This window comes from Oryza glaberrima, chromosome 4 (assembly GCF_000147395.1).
Source record: "Oryza glaberrima chromosome 4, OglaRS2, whole genome shotgun sequence".
Taxonomy (NCBI): domain Eukaryota; kingdom Viridiplantae; phylum Streptophyta; class Magnoliopsida; order Poales; family Poaceae; genus Oryza; species Oryza glaberrima.
In genome coordinates this window covers 17,653,735-17,670,805 of record NC_068329.1, presented here as the reverse complement: position 1 = coordinate 17,670,805, position 17,071 = coordinate 17,653,735, and the positions used below count along the sequence as shown (strand labels likewise).

At 42.9% G+C, this 17,071-nt stretch overlaps 1 protein-coding gene across 1 annotated transcript; it reads right to left on the bottom strand.

Moving 5' to 3' along the window:
- Positions 1–6,623: 6,623 nt before the first annotated feature.
- On the bottom strand, positions 6,624–11,754 carry LOC127770708 (OVARIAN TUMOR DOMAIN-containing deubiquitinating enzyme 6). Its single transcript, XM_052296520.1, has 8 exons — positions 10,371–11,754; positions 9,941–10,102; positions 8,510–8,587; positions 7,954–8,032; positions 7,714–7,859; positions 7,536–7,604; positions 7,240–7,405; positions 6,624–7,144 (listed from the first exon to the last, which is right to left on the bottom strand). The coding sequence occupies exons 1-8, from the start codon at positions 11,067–11,069 to the stop codon at positions 6,894–6,896; spliced, it is 1,650 nt and encodes a 549-aa protein (XP_052152480.1). The 5' UTR covers positions 11,070–11,754; the 3' UTR covers positions 6,624–6,893.
- Between the last annotated feature and the right edge of the window lie 5,317 nt (positions 11,755–17,071).

Below are 17,071 nucleotides of genomic sequence, written 5' to 3'. Positions count from 1 at the left end.
TGCTTGGTTCACCACTGTACTTGAGATCAACATTTCCAATCTGTCCCCCCTCAATGACTATCTGCTTTCCCTCCCTCTGATTACTCTTTTCTGGAAAATCTGATTGCATCTATGTTTTCCCCTGTAGATCATCCAAAACCTGATCACTAAACCAACCTTGTTCAGCTACCTCTACCAATTCAAAGTGAGCTTGGAACAACAACCCCTTAGGAAATGCTAACACTAACTTCAAAGGTAAAGGATCCAATTCCATCATTCCCACTTTAACCTTGATCACATTGCTAGCCCTGAGAGTAGCAATGTCCACCTCCATCACAGGACCTAAGTTTGAACCAATCTCATTTAAAGCCTGATAGCTTTTCATTTCATCAGGAATTCCAGTTATCTTCACCCACACAATATGCATTTTACCAACTGCTTCTGACTCTTGAGTCCACTCTTTCACGTTGACTTGGACACTTGTACCCTTAACATTACAGTAGTCAAAGTTTGCTAACTCATCAAATCTCAACTTGTTAGGAAATCTCATCTGAAAACTACCATTAGGCATTGCCTTGGCTTTCCAAACCCAATTCCACTTGAATTGCTATGTGAATCCTTGCTCAAGCTGAGATTCAGTCAATTCCCCACCAAAGATAATGGAAATCGTTCCTAAAGGATTTGTGTGCTCTTTAGGAGGGTCAGGTTTAGTGTTCTGAATCAGAATACAGGCAAGTCCAGGAGCACCATAACCCACCAGCTTTGCCACAGGCCTAGGTTGCTTATCATAAAGACAATCCTCTGTTCTATGTGTCAGCTTAGCACAGTTTATACAAAAAAACAGCAACATTGCAATCCCTAGCCAAGTGACCATATCCCTTGCATCTATGACAGAAAATTCTCTGCAGATTTGGTTGCATACCAGCATGAGAGTAAGGTGGTGGAGGATGTTGTTCAGTCAGAGGGGAAGTGGTATCCGCAACAACAGTTGCCTCCCCTGCTTGGATCTTCATCTTCGACTGCACGGGGCGATACTGCTGCGTCATCACCCCCTTGCTCACCACCACCATGTGACGAACTCCCCTAGAGCGCCGGAGCTGTGGGACGCTTCCCCTCGCCATGGTTGCGGAACCCCGGCGGCCTTGGTTGGTAGTGCCCACGCCATCCACCGCCCTGATATGCCATCCGACCACGAACCACCCCTGCAAATCTGCGCTTGTCCCCGCAGATTGTGTCTCTCCACCTTGATTCACCGCCTCCAATCACAATATAAAAATCATACTCATCCTATTTATAACAAAACAGCATCATCATATGAGCAGTTCATACTGTTCCAAAGCATTGTGTGACGTTTATTAATAGCCAACTACACGGGCCGACCTATAAAGCCGAAAGACCTTGACTTGTTTTATTCGCAGCCCACTACCCCTCCTTTCATTGATCTTATAAAGCAGCTAGCCAGCGAGACAAATTTGATTTTTGCAACCAAACAAACCCACCGCGCCAAGTCTTCTCTTTCAACAAAAAAAAGTAAGAGTCCGGTCAAAAAAAAAAGTAGAAAGCGAGGCAAGCAATATTTTCATGGATCCTGCACCGCCTACTTATGTGGTTCTCATTCTTCGCCACCATCTTCAGCAAGCTCTTCGTCTACGTATGTAAAATGAAGTAGTGACTTAGATTTTATGTGTTAATAATATTGGTGGTTTGTGATATTATATGTGTGAAAGATTAGTTTCTTGTTATGAGATTTCGGAGTATAATAGATGATTGGTTTTGTGAAATAACGGTTGTTGTTTACCGGCCGGGTGTGGCTGGTTAGACTGTGGGTTATGTGGCAGTCAGACCGGCCAGCGATGTAGGATCTCTTATTATGATCGAGTTTTTTGTTGCAAGATTTAATTTCATCCTCATGTGAATTCACGCGTGTTTTATGGTTTTGGTGCAGCGAAACTGATCATTCATGTACTTCACACGATTCTCTAGCTAGATATTTGCATTCACTGAATTAGTTGTATGTGCAGAGGAATTCATGGCAACCTTATCTTCTGCTGCTTGCAAATTAATCCATGAACACTTCTAACGCCAAACCGTTGAGAATTCTTTAGAATTGTGCGCTGGGTTAGTTCATCGATTTCGCTATGATGAAGTGGACGAATAGGGAAATAGGCACGATCAGAAAGTTTGATTTTCTGTTTCATGTTATTCTGACGAAATGTTTTTGAATCTAGCTAAATGTTTGCTTAGCTTTATTGAGCACAATGCATTGGATTAACGGGGACGCTACTGAGCCTTGATTAAGAATAGTCTGAGTTTTGGATCACGTTAGGAGTTTATTTAGGATCATCAATTTTTGACAGTATAGCTTCTGTAACCACACCTTAGAACATACCGTATGAGTATGTGATTTGAAACCAATTGTTTCAGCACATAAACTTGTAGTATCCATTAGAATTATGACATGTTGCCATGCTGATCAACTCGTTTGATCATCAAAATAGTTCTTTTTTTTTTGTTCATATCTGTACTGATTATGCTGTAGCTCACAATCTTTAGTACTTTTCCAAGACTGATCGTTCACACGCGCAATATAAGTTCGTGTACCAAAACGAGCATTTTACATGTTCATGTACTAGATTACATTCACCTAACAAGTTCGTGTACCACCGATGCAATTTACTCTATTATATACTTAAGCTTAACAGTTCCGATGAAAGAAAACTGTGACCAATAATTCATCATAGTAATCCATTCCGGTGGATGTAAAAATAAATTCATATCATTCCCTGAACTCTGAATTTCTCCGAGATGTTTCTTTTGTGCGCTTGATTGCTTTCATCTTGTTAAACCGCACTGAAATTCATGCACAGTAACAATGGTGTTCAATGTTCATTGACAGGCTGATCCCGTGCAACGTGTCCGCGGTGTACGAGGAGGACGAGATCTACAACGTCGAGGACCAGCCGCCGGCTATGAACGAGTCGAGCGTGCATGAGTGGGGGAGGAGAGCCGCGACGCCGAGGCGACCCGCATGGCCGAGCCGAGCAGTTGGAGAAGCAGGTGCTGACCTTCAACACCGCCGCCCGCGCGGAGGGGAGCGCCTCGTGCTCGCGCACGGCTTGCGGCTGCGGTCCGACCTCACCCTCGCCCCACGCGCGGCGCGCCTCGATCTGCCGCGTCCCTTTCGACCTCGCCGACTTCCGCAACCGCTCGTCGTCGCCGGCCAGGACAAGACGTCGGGATCGGATTCTCCGCCTTCGTGCGCGCCTACTCGCACTTCCTGGGCATCCGCTTCCTCTTCGCCGCACAGGACATGGAGGCCGTCGCGATCTAGCAATGGCAGCGGCGGAGGTCACGAACCGAGCAAGGAGCAACGACACCGACAGGACTTCGTCACGACGCGTAGACACGGAGGGCGCGGGGTTCTCCAGTATCTTCAGCGATGGGTGAATCCGTGGATCCCAGGTAGATGACGATGAGCAGCGCATCCAGGGCCAAATCGTTCAGCGGCCAAACTCGGCGCGCGACGCGAGTCCTAAACAGAACCGAACCGAACCTAAGCTACTTCCGATGCTGACTCCCGTTTCTTCGATTAATCTACTATAAGTATCGCACCTGAGAACCACCTCCTGCAATCAGCAACCAGTGAAAAATATCATACAATCGCTTATTTATTTATTTTTTTGAAAAGTATACAATCGTTTATAATTATTCGCTTATCCCTTTCACAGCATTGAGAGATTTCAGGAATCCATCCATGAGCTCCAGGAGGACGGTGGTGCAGATTCCGGCTCCGGCTCCAAGGCTGAAGCGAAGACAGATTTGGTGGCAGGCGGGAATAAGATTCAAGAAGAAAACAATGATAGCACTGCGTTTTGCCGGGGGTGTCGTCGCCGCCTCATCCGGTTCGCCATCTTGACCAGCCGGTTCGTTCTCCTAGCGGGGTTGCACCGCGAATATTTAGGGATGGTGGCCAAGTATCGTGGAACTGGTTTTGGCCTGTTTTTCACATGTCATGAGTATGCTCTCATTGCTTTCATTATTGTAGTTAGCTATATGGGTTACTAGTCGTCTTGATCCAATTATGCCGTTTGTGTAAGTTCTACTTTTTTTAACACCGCTCCCTTGTCTCTAGAACCAAATATTTACTTTAATAAATATCCGTCGTATATATTGTTCTATCTACTAATACTGTCGATGTCCGCGCCCAACTTTGACCGTTCGTCTTATTTAAAATTTTTTTGAAAAAATTTAAAAACATAAGTCACAAGTAAAGTACTATTCATGTTTTATCATCTCATAACAACAAAAATGCTAATTATAAAAAAAATTTAAATAAGATGGACGATCAAAGTTGGACGCGGAAACTCATGGCTGCACTTATTATGGGACGGAGATAGTACAATCGTATTGTTTTTCAAGTAGTATTTCTTTCAACTTTTTTTCATTGGAAGGTCTATTTATAATTATGTTATATTGTACACAGTTGTCTTTTCCAATTATGATAATCATGGAAGAATTGCGGAGTTGCACATGTTGTTCCGTTATTTGTGGGTAGGAACAATTGCTTAGGAATTTCTCAAATTGCGTGTATGCACTTCTATTTCCAAAATAAAATTTCTAAGGAAACAATTTCTCACAACATGTTGAGTCATCATGATACGGAGAAAAGCTCATTCGAATCCAAATACTCCATGGAATCCGAATCCAAATGTGATACTCGTTGTCATTGTTTCTATTAGCAGCACTCGTCCATGATCGACCTTTGAGACCGCACATCGATCCGGAGCTGACTAGGGCAATCATCTAGTCCCTGATCACTATACACTGAATCTCGTGCCTACCTTCTCCTCTTCATCATCGGTGGGAGTGCCGTTGTGTCTATCATCGTGCTATCTTGTCCAATTCAACCACATTTTAGTGTGTATCTCTGTAAATAGCAACTTACACATGTATTATGACGTCGCATAATCGCATTGTCACTTTTCATATGAGAAATGTTGCTCTTGTCACACGTGCATTATAACGTTACATTGTCGCTTACAAATGCATCTCCTCCTCCATGTGTGGATTGGGTATTTTGGTCTATACCAAAATATGGTAGAAAAAAAGATTCAAAGTATATCTGTGGCATATAAAATGACATGATCCATATTGTTACAAATAGATAAATAGTAATAATATTTTTTCGATACAGAAAGACATGATCAAACGATGTCTGGCTTTGGTTCTAGTGATTGTGTTTTTATCAGTTTCAGTGTTTCAACCACCATTTCCTCGATATTGCATTCTAATTCAGAAACTGTTGTTTTCTTCTTGATGGGATTACTCGTTGGCTGAAATGTTGGATCTTTCTTGCAAGAAAGATGTGTGCTGCCAAGAGGCTGCCGATTTTGCAAAGTGTGTCAGAAAATTTTGTCTGAATTTATTGTGGTGTTTGTTTGTAGCAACGGTAATGGTAAAAGAAATGTACTTGTATTTTATAGTGTAACCGGTGTGAATTCATTCGGTTCAGATTCAGTAGGGTTGATTGGCACTGCTGCGTTCAATTTTTTTATTTATTTTTATTTTTATTTTTTTTTGGAAAAGCGCTGCTGCGTTCAAATTCAGGCTCAGGCTCGAGGAATGTGTTCACTGTATAGAATACAAATGGAAAATGCTAAAAATGGCAAATGGTTTTGTGATTCAGTAGATCAAGCAAAACTATTTATATCGGTATTACATCACGCACAACATTGAGAGAACTTATGAACCACTATATTGAGAAATCTTATGAGGCATTCAGAAACACGAGCATTATATTGAGAAACTTGAATTGAGAAGTTTTAATAGATGATCTCATGACTTAGAATTACTTCGTTCAAATGAAATCTCATGGATGGCTTGACAAAAATACCTACAAAACTTCTGCTGTCAAGTGCAAATAAATCTGGTTATTAGAATTACGCCACTCTCCGTGCGTAAAACTACAAATAACCTCTACTGTTAAGTGCAAATAAATTTGGTTATTAGAATTACGCCACTCTCCGTGCGTACAACTAAAAATACTTTGAGATACACTTAATAGTGCAATGACAATGGGTGTGTGGTTTTAATCTGGTTTTAATCCCGAGATTCTGTATTCAATCTCCAACATGTTCATAATTTATTTTTAAAAAATGTTTGAAGTGACATCTCTCCCTCTAAATCTACAAAACTCAGTGTTAATTAACTATAAATACTTTCAGTTATGACGTCCGGCTGTTTGGAGGGACATCTCTCCCTCCAAATCTTGTGTTATTTAGCTATAATAAATACTTTCAGTTCCCTCGACGTCCACAACTTCCTTCGCAACCTTTGGTTGCATTATACAATGTTTGGTAATACTGGCACACTGCCAGAACTCATGCGTGAATCCCTCGACGTCAACAACTTCCTTCGCAACCTTTGGTTGCATTATACTCCCTCCGGCCCATAATAGGTGACGTTTTTAACTTTTTATTGCAACGTTTAACCATTTGTTTTATTTGAAAAATTAGTGTAAATATAAAAAAAAGATAAGTCATATGTAAAGTACTTTTGATAATAAAGTAAATGACAAACAAAATAAATAATAATTCCAAAAAATTTTGAATAAGACGAATGATCAAACATTGACAAACAAAAACTTAAAAAACTCAAAAAGACAAGTAATATGGGATGGAGGTAGTACAATGTTTTAGGGTTTTCCGTGTAGACATCTGTGGACAAGTGCCGACAGCCATGAAAACGCCAGGCCACATATGGAAGTAGTGAATTTTATTTTGTTATCACTCCATACAGTGGAAAGTATATTGACATTTCAGCTCATTTAATCCACAGTCTTGCCATCCCTCTCCTGTGGCTTATGCATAACTATTTTTATTTCGATTCGTCATAGCCGGTGAAAGGTACACAGATCACTCAGCAGCTTTTCCTTTCCTGCGATTGCTACCACCTGCAGAGGCTCCGGTGCCTCCCATCTCCACAAGGTAGTAGATCATTGAGTCGACGTCCTCGCCAAATATGCTATAGGCTTCCATGACCTGGATGTAGTTGAAGCCCATTGCCAGGAGGAGCTGCATGCTGCGGGTTAGCACGGTGTCCGGGAGAACGAAGCACTCCTCGCCAACTCTATCGGCAGTCCCAGCTGACCGAGAAGACCCACTAACTGCAGAATAGGAAATCATGATGGTTTCAGCAAACCTATCAAAGTTTCTGTATGTGGTCTACCAGGTAGTCCAATGCCAAGAATGGTGGGCTTACTCGCAGCAGAAGAAGATGGCTCTGCCCCTGATGTTGATGACTCTCTGAAGTTAAGTTGTTGCTGCTGCTTTAGATACTCTGCTCGTGAGGCCTCCATCACCATCCGCTCTATTTCCTTCTCTGTCAACTCCAAATCAGAGTATAGTCGTCCTTCAGCCAGAAGTGCCTGATGTTGCCGGCAAGAAAAGAATTAAGTATATTTCAGTTTATACTCTTAACAATTCAAGGTAAACCTGATTAATTTGTGCAGATGTTGAGATGGCAAGTACCCCTTGAAAACAATTACCAGTACTTACATTCTCAATCTGCTGATCTTGCTGTGCTTTTATTGCAGCCTTCACCTGATCCCTGTCAACGTTATTTGTCTGTACAGAAAGGAAATGAAGTTCATTTATTAACAAAGAATACCAGTTGGCAAACACTCAACTGTAGAATAGGCTATAAGGGCAATGATAACCATGGACCAAGACATACCCCTCTAAGGGAACTAAATCCCAGGCCTGCCCCTACTGTCAGCCCACGAGGATCAACCACCGAATTGTAATGATTACCATGATGGTAACTTAGCCTAATTGGAGGGACATCTGTATTGTAGCTTCCTTGAAAAATGTTAATGGGCTCTGCAGTAAGAGCAAACAATATGAGACTATGAAAGAGTTTATGCAACTACAGAGAAGGGTTAAAATCCTATAGCAACATATGTGTTACAGTTACCTGTACTATAGGAATATATGTGAATCGGACGATTGTACATCTCAGCAAATGCCTGGATCTCCATATTGTTCCCATATACCTTGAGAATCAAGCATGTCAACATAAATTATTTGCAGTGGAAGAAGGTAAGGTTCTAAATTTTTCCTTGTCCTAAGTCCTAATTTTATTTTGAAGTTGAAAAACAAGCGCTCAGTATCTACATGATAGCATTATTTTTAATAAAAAAAAGAAATTCTGAAGGTCAGGGAAAATGCACAGCTGTTGTGTGGAAGCATAAATGGTTAAAAAAATTAAATGCAGACGTTCATTAAGATCTGCAAAACAAGATTCAAACAGCTGAAAAACATGCTTTCCAGGGGCACACATGCTCTATAGTAGATTAAAATAAAAGACAAGTCAGCTGACTGAAAAACATTAGTTTCATAAAATTTTCAAAAAAAAAAAATACAAGGACGTTCACAAGCACAGCACAACGGTTCGAAGACACTCAGTGTAAGGAAAAGCAGCAAGCAGTTGGAATATATCCTAAACAGCCAGGATCTATTGAATAGCATACCTTATCTCTTCTTTTTCTCCTACAATATGATGTAAAACCTTCCGTCATGAACTGCGAGAAATGATCACGTTCCCTTTCCTGGAAGAATTGATAACAATAATGAGCATATCAGCCACTTGGTCAAAGGGGAAGTCACTGTTCCCTCAGTCTAAAATAGATCAGGTATTCAGGTTTCAGGAAACTGGGGATTACTTCGGGCTTTCGAGGCAATATATTCCAGAATACAGAATGCCCCTTTCAGGAACAGTGATTTATTGTGGATGAGATGTGTATACAATCAAAATCACATCAGAAATTTGAATTATACTCCTTGTTCTATGCACATGGTGCTAATGTGTCAAGTAACTCAGACGACAGGGAGTAATTACGATTTCAATGCATGCCTAATACCATGCTGCAAACTCAAATTGGTATGTTCTTCCAAATGCTTTCAACTTCTTAAAGAAAACTCCCAAATGCGTGAAATATACAGAAAAAGACACTAGAAAAGCAATGTCCTGGTGATTGCATAGTAGACAGGAGATGCATTAAAAAAAATACAGAAACCAAAAAAAAAATCAAACAGAACACTAGGAAAGAAAAAGGTCCTGCTGGCATAAAGACAGGAGCATCCCTCAAAACTTCTCTTTTTTTCCATGTGAAACTGTGAAAGTAGATGACTGGGCAAAAGACGGTGAAGAAAATCATGCTGCAAACAAATAGATCCTTGCCAAGAAGTTTATCAGTTCAACGATAAACGATACAGTTGAGTCTGGACTTGAACTTGAATCAAATGCTTCATTAACAATGAACTAGGCATGGCTTCACATTTGTTGCACACGATATAATTGTTCAATATGTCATTTCACAAAATATGTAAGTCAAAAGGTAGAACAGACAGCACTTTTCCCTTGGTAAGTTCATTATTAAATTTTAATTCCTGTATAACTAGCTGAGTGCTACCTCTAAGGAAACAGAGCAGCAGAAACCAATATCTACCCTGACCAGCAAAGGAGAAGCAAGTTGCAACTATGTTTCAACCCTAACTAACAGTAGACGAAACTGCAGGCTGTCTCAAACTAGTAATGTTCCACCATCTACCCATATTGCTTCCCCAAACTTATCCAAGATCTTACAGAGCCAATAACTTAGTATAAAATAGTGAGATAAATTATGCGACAGGGTAGAGAATGAGAAATATTAACCAAATATTAGTGTTGGCTTATGAATTGAACCTAGGGACGGAATACATATAATATACGGTGTTACTACTCAGATGCAACGACACAACATACCATATAATCAACACGCATCTGCCTAGCCCTGCCAATAGTGAACAAATAAGGGGCAAGGTTGAATGCAACAGATTAACATGTTAGAACACTGCCTCCAAGCTTGTGAATCTAGTTTATGGATTAATGGCAAAGGATATAGATGTAACAATAAACATACCATGTAATCAACACACATCTGCCTAGCCATGTCATAAGCTTCTGGATCACCATAAACTTGATCTGCAACTGCTCTAAACAGACAATTCCCATCTTCAGCCATCTTATTGATTTCAAATCCTCTCACTCGTCTTAGGTCATGTTCAAACATGCGCTCCCTTTCCTGAGGAAATATAAACTACATTAGTTGTTGTCAAAAACAAAAAGGTGCCTGTTTGCGAATGTGACAAACCTACCATTAACGATAAAAGGAATAATGTTATTGTATCATGCAACTACAAAGGATCCAAACTTCCAAAGGATCTATGACATTATCTCCACATCCTAGACATCATCTTCATGCCATGCAAACATTGACAAATGGCAAAGCTGATATAGGAAATACGATATTAAAGTTTTCATATAAAATAGAAGCAGACAAGAGATCATACCGAATCATAATAATTAGAGGCGTAACAGGGGCCCTGCTCATCTGCACTATTATACCCTTCACTATCAGCAAGTGATCTAGGTGAAGAAGGTCGGGAACCCGAAGCAGATGACCGAACTGCCACTGGTGGCCAAGCAACTGGCCTCCTTGAAGATCCAATCCGTGCATTGTTTGAGCTTCCAGACCCCATTCTCCTTAACCCATTATTACCAGACGATGGTTTCGGTGGTGGGGCTGGTGGAGCTGGTGGAGGTGGTGGGTGTGATGCTGCACCAGCAATCTGTGACGGACCAATACCTGACTGCACTAGATTTTCCTGCTCAAACTGATCAGAAAACTGGAGGCCTGTTAATTCCTCCACCAAGAAAGCAGGATCGATCACATTGGAGTCGTCTTTGGGAGGTTTCTCCATAACAGCCCTCTCCTCTGCAGAGCTTGAACTCTCTGATGTGGGATCATCTAGCCCCAATGGCTTATTACTATTACTGCTGTTATCAGCATCCTCCACTAGATGGTCAGTTATATTGTCTGAAGCCGAGAGCTCCGATGGATGCTGATGAGGCTGCGGCGGCAGCTCCTCCTCCCGGGCAACCGCTGATGTCGCCTGCAGTTGCTGCTGCTGCTGCAGTGTCTGTGACCCCGAGCGGCTGGAGCTGGACGAGGAGCCGGCAGCCCCGCGCTGCACGAAGATCCTCGTCATCTCCCACTCTCCTCAGAGAAGGCTCCACGTCTACGCACCAGCAACCCTCCTCGAATCAGAGGGCCACGAGCGCGCCCTTATCGCGCGTGCGGACCTTGGGGGCGGTGAATCTGGCGCCTCCTCCGCCGCCGCTGCCAAGGGAGCTGCTCCTCTCGTCGTCGCCGGCAGCCAATCTGAGCATTCCACTGCCAATTCTCATCAGAACCAGGGCGACACCAGTCCCTCCTCGCACTCGGATCACAAAACCCTAGCTCCCCGCGAGATCGAGACGCGCAGGCTAGTCCCCTTCGGAGAGGGCGGCGAGCCACCCTTCCCAAAACCCTAAATCGCCCGCCAACCCGATCGATTCAGCAGAAAACAACACCGATTTCTCTCCCAGGCTCTCTCTCTCTCTCGAGGGGGTCGAGCGGATTACCTCGTCTTGGGGGAATCGACTGGTAGGCGCCCTTCGATTCAGCGAGCGATGGGGGGGCGCACGGGTTCGGGGCCGACGCGGCGGTGGGGAGATTGGAGCTAGGGTTTATGTCCAAATCGAAATCAACAAAAAATTTTGGCTTCGCCGCGTGAATTTTTCTCTCGCTGTTGTTTTGGGGATTCTGCTTCGGGTGGATGGAGAGAGAGAGAGAAAGCAGCTGTATGGTGAGGTGAGGTATCGGAAGAGGACGAAGACGATGGAGATGGAAGAAGGGGCGAAGAGAGGTTGGGTGTGCAAAACTTTTTATACGTGGAGGGGGAGCGCTACCAGGCGATGACAAGTGGGGCCCACATGGCAGCGTCCGTTGGGATGGACGGTACGTCGCGATGCTGTTGGTTTTGCGTCGATGGAAATCCAGTGGCCCGCGTTTGTGGCATTTGCACGGGATGGTTCGTCAGCTATTGTCTCGCAGTTTCATGGCAGTGATTAATTCCAGAGAATAATCGGCGAAGCTTCTTTTATATTTCTTATAAACACGAAACAAATACAGGCGTTCATAATATGCGTACACTCATAGCTATAAAAACACAAACACATCTTATCCCTATAGAAACCTCTAGAATATTACACTATCATATCTTGATTAATTGGCATGTGGGATAATTGATTTTTTTTGGCACCGGTCAGACCGGGGCATGTATACCAGTCAGATAGGAGTGATGATGAATAATGTTATCAAGTGATGAACATGGACATGTCTGATGGTTGTGGTTAGACCGGCTAGGGTAGGCCAATCAGACCGGAGTATGGCGAGCGGTTGTAGGATAAGGAGGTTGACTAGAGGGGGTGAATAGGCGGTTTTTCAAACTTTTGGCTAAAACCGAGTTTCGTATGCGGAAGCGTAAATCAAAATGGTTTTGCACAATTCAAAACCTAAATCAACTAGTCTCAAGTAAGTGCACAAAGAAACTAGCCTATGTTGAGGTTTGCAAGCCTAGGGTGATAATAGCACAAATAAACTCTAGTATGTAAACTTGCTCAAAGTAAATTTGCATAAAATAAAGGAGACAAGAGACAAGGAATTTTCACCGAGGTTCGGAAACTTGCCGGTTTCCTAATCCCCGTTGAGGCGAGCCCAACTCCACCGCTCAACCACGAAGCCACCGCACGCCCCCTTCGTCAAGGGGTGGGCAAGGCGGGAGCCGGCCCACGGAGAGGACTACCAAAGCCTCGATCACTAGGGTAGTTCTTCCTTCACTCCGAAGGTGGTGAACTCCAAACCACTCACAACCGGCGCCAGGCCTCCTCCACAATCTCCTCGGAGAGGTCACCGGGCAACACCTCCACAAGCCGTCTAGGAGGCGGCAACCTCCAAGAGTAACAAGTCTAGGATGCTTGCCGAGGATGATCAAGTGCCACACTAGCTATAACAATGAAGCAATGCACTTGGATTGGCTTAACTCACTCTCTAACACCTCACTAGATAAACTAAGTGCCCAAGGGTGTGAGAGCTCTTGCAAGGGTACAAGATAATGCAATGGAGTGCCAAAACCTCGCCCTTGCTGCTGGGAGTGGGTATATATACCCCCAACCACCAAAACTAGCCGTTGGAACCGAAATCCCCAACTCTGTGCTCTGCCGGTCAGACCGCTGTTGTGAGGCCGGTCAGACCAGACTACTTTGTAACGACTAGAAAACTAGCCGTTACAGGGCAATCATTGAGCCCACTCAACTTGGTCGATCTAACCGCAGTGTAGAGGCCGGTCAAACCGTCCACGGCTCGGTTAGACCGCCATCGGCTCGGACTGACCGGTTGCGGCTCTGGCGGCTCTGTATCGCCACCATAAACCAGACTAGTGCAACAGACCATTGAAGCCGGTCAGACCGGCCTTATCACGCCGGTCAGACCGGCTAACAGGCCCGGTCAGACCGTCCTAAGGCCCACGGTCAGACCGCAGGTCACTTTTCAGCACAACCAACCATTAGTAAAACGGCGATATCTCTTGACTCAGGTCTCGGAATTTGGCGTTCTTGGACTCTATGGAAAGCTTATTCAAAGGGCTATCCAACCCATGAACAATCCATCCAAGAAACACAACTTTTCTGAGGGAAAAAGGGCTCACACTCCAAAGGATACTCCACCAGACATAACCACATGAGGCTACCCAAACCTATAGGATTTGCCCACATCTCTCTTTGTTTAGGACTTGAGAATACTCACCACACTTGGCTAGACAAGCCCACCAAATGCACCTACATGCATATGAACTAATATGGCGCAAGATCATCCACATTCTCGCTTCATAGACCCCTCTTGATAGTACGGTGTCTATCTAGCAAATCCGGTCTACACCAAACACCAAGACCGGGAAAAGACTAAGAAAACATTCTTAGCTCCATTATACCTTTGCCTTGCGCCATCCAACTTGGGGTTAATGCTTGAGCCAAGATCAACACTTGTGACCATCCGGTTGAATCATGTTTATGCCGAGGTCTTTACCATCCTTTGTCAAGACTTTATTCTCGTCACAAGCTTGACTTCATTCTTGCCAACATGACGATGTCCTTGGCTTGGTGACCATTAACCCATGGTGTCATTCATTAGCCTCATCGTAGTGGGACCTATTCCTTTTCACATCTCAAAGGAGAACATTAGTCTTAACAAATCGGTTGTCATCCTTCACTTGATGACCAACCGGTTGCATATGAAAGATATAGATATGTTCGTTGAGTTTTCATTAACATCACAAGTGTCATATACTCGTATGCAAGCTCAAGTGCAAAGATCCGATATAAATAATAGGTGAACAATATGGATCTAGAACATGCACAATAAATGTATAGGATTTGCTCCCCCTAAATATATGCATACAAATAAATACAAAAGATGCAAGTGTATGCATAATTAGAGAATGACCAATTGGGGTTTATCCTATACACATAGAGAGAAGGCATATGTAGTAATGATGTAGACCAACATAAAACATATACCTTCATGATCTCTATGTTCTCAATGTAAATGAGACTAAATAAGATAAGACTCAAGTAAACATTAGTCTCACACTTATATATCAATAACATGGAAATCATATATATGAACCTATCAAAAAGTAGGAGATAAGAAGTGGTACATATCATTTTATCTCCATGCATTTCATCCTTGTCATGATTAAGGTCCATCACAAAAGAATGCATGTCTTCCACATCTCATTATCAGGAAATGACATAGTAGACAACTTATGCAAAAGAGAGGTTAATCCCATAAACATCGGTTTATCATCTATCACCAACGTAACAATTATACGAATTGTTTAATCCAAGATCATTCAATCTTTTCTCTCTTTGGTGATGGATAATAACCCGATATAAACAATATAGAGAGATGAGATGAAAGATGTTTTCAAATCAAGATAGAAATCTTATAATAAACAAAATATAGAATAAGCTCCCCCTCAAGTGTACATACATATGGATATAAAGGAACACATGCATATAATCAATCAGGATCAATGAGGGAGCTCACACTATATTTTGGATCCACAAGAGAGACCAAGTTAGAATATGTGAAGTTTAATACATACCTCCCATCATTTTTACTTTCATATCCAAATAAGACTAGTCAAAGAAAGGCTCATAAAAACGTTAGTCTCATATAATTAGATTTGTCATTAATCACCGAAACCAAATTAAGGCACTTGAACTTACAGCGGTCAGACCGGCCAGTCTGCGGTGGCGCGGTCTGACCGGCCGACGTTTTGTCGATTTCAGTTTCGGGTTATTTATTTGGGTATTTGTGGATAATTATTGTTTATGACTTCTAGATGGATATTATGTGTGTGCTACCATGAGTCAAGTTGGTGAGAACTTGTGCTAATATAGTTTCTTAATTGATGCATGTGTAGGTGAGTCTTGATGCCTCGGGAGGGTAGTGTCGATGATGGATCCAAAGTCAACTCGGGAGAAGATGACGTCAGGAAGATCAGGATATCATGCGGGATGCTTAGACTAAAGATCAGTGCACGTGGTTGGTGAAGATTTTATATGGTATATGATAGAGATATTGTGTGCGTAAGGGATGCAGGGTCGAAATTGGAGGGAGTCTATATTTGGTACAGTTGGAGTTTGTAAGGTTCGTTTTTTTGTATGGGAAGGTTTTCTAGGGGATTAGGACTTCTTGTACAACGTTGATTCGTGGTTTTAGGTTGCTTACCTCGGATATAAATAGAGAGGGTAGGTGTAGCCTTCCGATGTCGATTTTGAGAGAGTTGAGTTTAGAGAAAAGTTAGGGTTTCGAGTTTAGTCGAGATTTTCGTAAGAAGTGTTGTTGTTGTTGCACTTTGTAAACACAGAGAAGTAATAAAGCTTCAATCTACATTGAGAGATCTTCGATTTATGTTTGGTCGGGTTCGACAGTCCAACCGACGAGTCATCGGCGGATAGACTGATGGCATCAGCGCGGTCAGAATGGCAAATACGCGACGGTCAGACCGGCGGCGGCGACAGGCTACAGCGGCGCATAGGGCGGTCAGACCGAAGCGACTACACCGGCCATACTGGAGGTCATCGAGCGGTCAGACCAGCGCATCTACTCTGATCAGACAGATCACCATCAAATTTGAGCATAACTTTTAATTCCACTAAAAGTTCACCCTTTTAATTGGCTTAGTTCTTGTTGTTCGATCCTACGCTGATAAACGAGAGAAATAGATCAATATATTGAGTGAAAACAAATAAAATAGTTTATTGGAACAAATAAAATTAAAGAGGATAAAGGATCAAAATACCTCTTATTAATAGCACATTAGTATTGGTGGATTGGTAGGTAAGGGGCATTAAAGAAATAAAAATTTTCGATTTGTTAACCGAGGGAGGATAAGAAGATAAAAATTAATTTATTTAGAGTAAATTACACTTTGGACTACCTTTTCTAACCAATGTTTCAGTTTGGACTAGGGATAAGATGATATTTTCACTTTGGGCTAGATAAGTTTGCAAAAGGTTTCACCTTCAACCCCCTTCTTACCTCTCCAAACTCCAGGCTCTAGCTCGCTCTCTCTTGTCGACCTTATGTGACTGTGAGCATGGACATGTTGAGGTTAAGCTTGAACTTTTGGCAAGCCCCAACGCTTGAACTTTAAGCAATTCAGCAAGCCCCAATGCCCATGGAGATCATCAACCTTGAGGTTGGCCGTGGCCCCTGTACAGTCGTCGTGATGATGGTCAAGCTCATCAAGCTAGGCTTGGGACAAAACGGGACGAATCAAAGCTCTCGGATGGCAGATAAAGGATGAAAACAATGAGCAGCGCTCAAGGGCCACGGGCCACGGCAACGAAGCAGCTCCTGGCCCCCACGTTGGAACTGCTCGAGGACTGTGGCAGCCAGTGGCACTCCATTGCCATAGCAGCGGGAGTTGCACGATGATGGTTGCGCAGGAGCTGCTCGAGGATAGTGGCTGCATTCCAAGGCAGCGGTAGGCGGCACTTCAGAAGACTATGCTTGAGTTTGGCTGGTTCATCAACTTGAGAAGAAAGAGGGGAGAAGATAGAAAAGAAGGTCCAAATTGAAACAATTTGTAAAGTTATCTAG

What these genes read in the sequence shown, in the direction of transcription:
- LOC127770708 (XM_052296520.1), bottom strand. Translation starts at nt 11,069, where the DNA reads ATGACGAGGATCTTCGTGCAGCGCGGGGCTGCCGGCTCCTCGTCCAGC. An exon ending in CCTCTAATTATTATGATTCG is followed by an intron (nt 10,103 to 10,370) that starts GTATGATCTCTT and finishes ATATTTCCTCAG; the next exon opens with GAAAGGGAGCGCATGTTTGA. An exon ending in GATTTAGTTCCCTTAGAGGG is followed by an intron (nt 7,605 to 7,713) that starts GTATGTCTTGGT and finishes CTTTCTGTACAG; the next exon opens with ACAAATAACGTTGACAGGGA.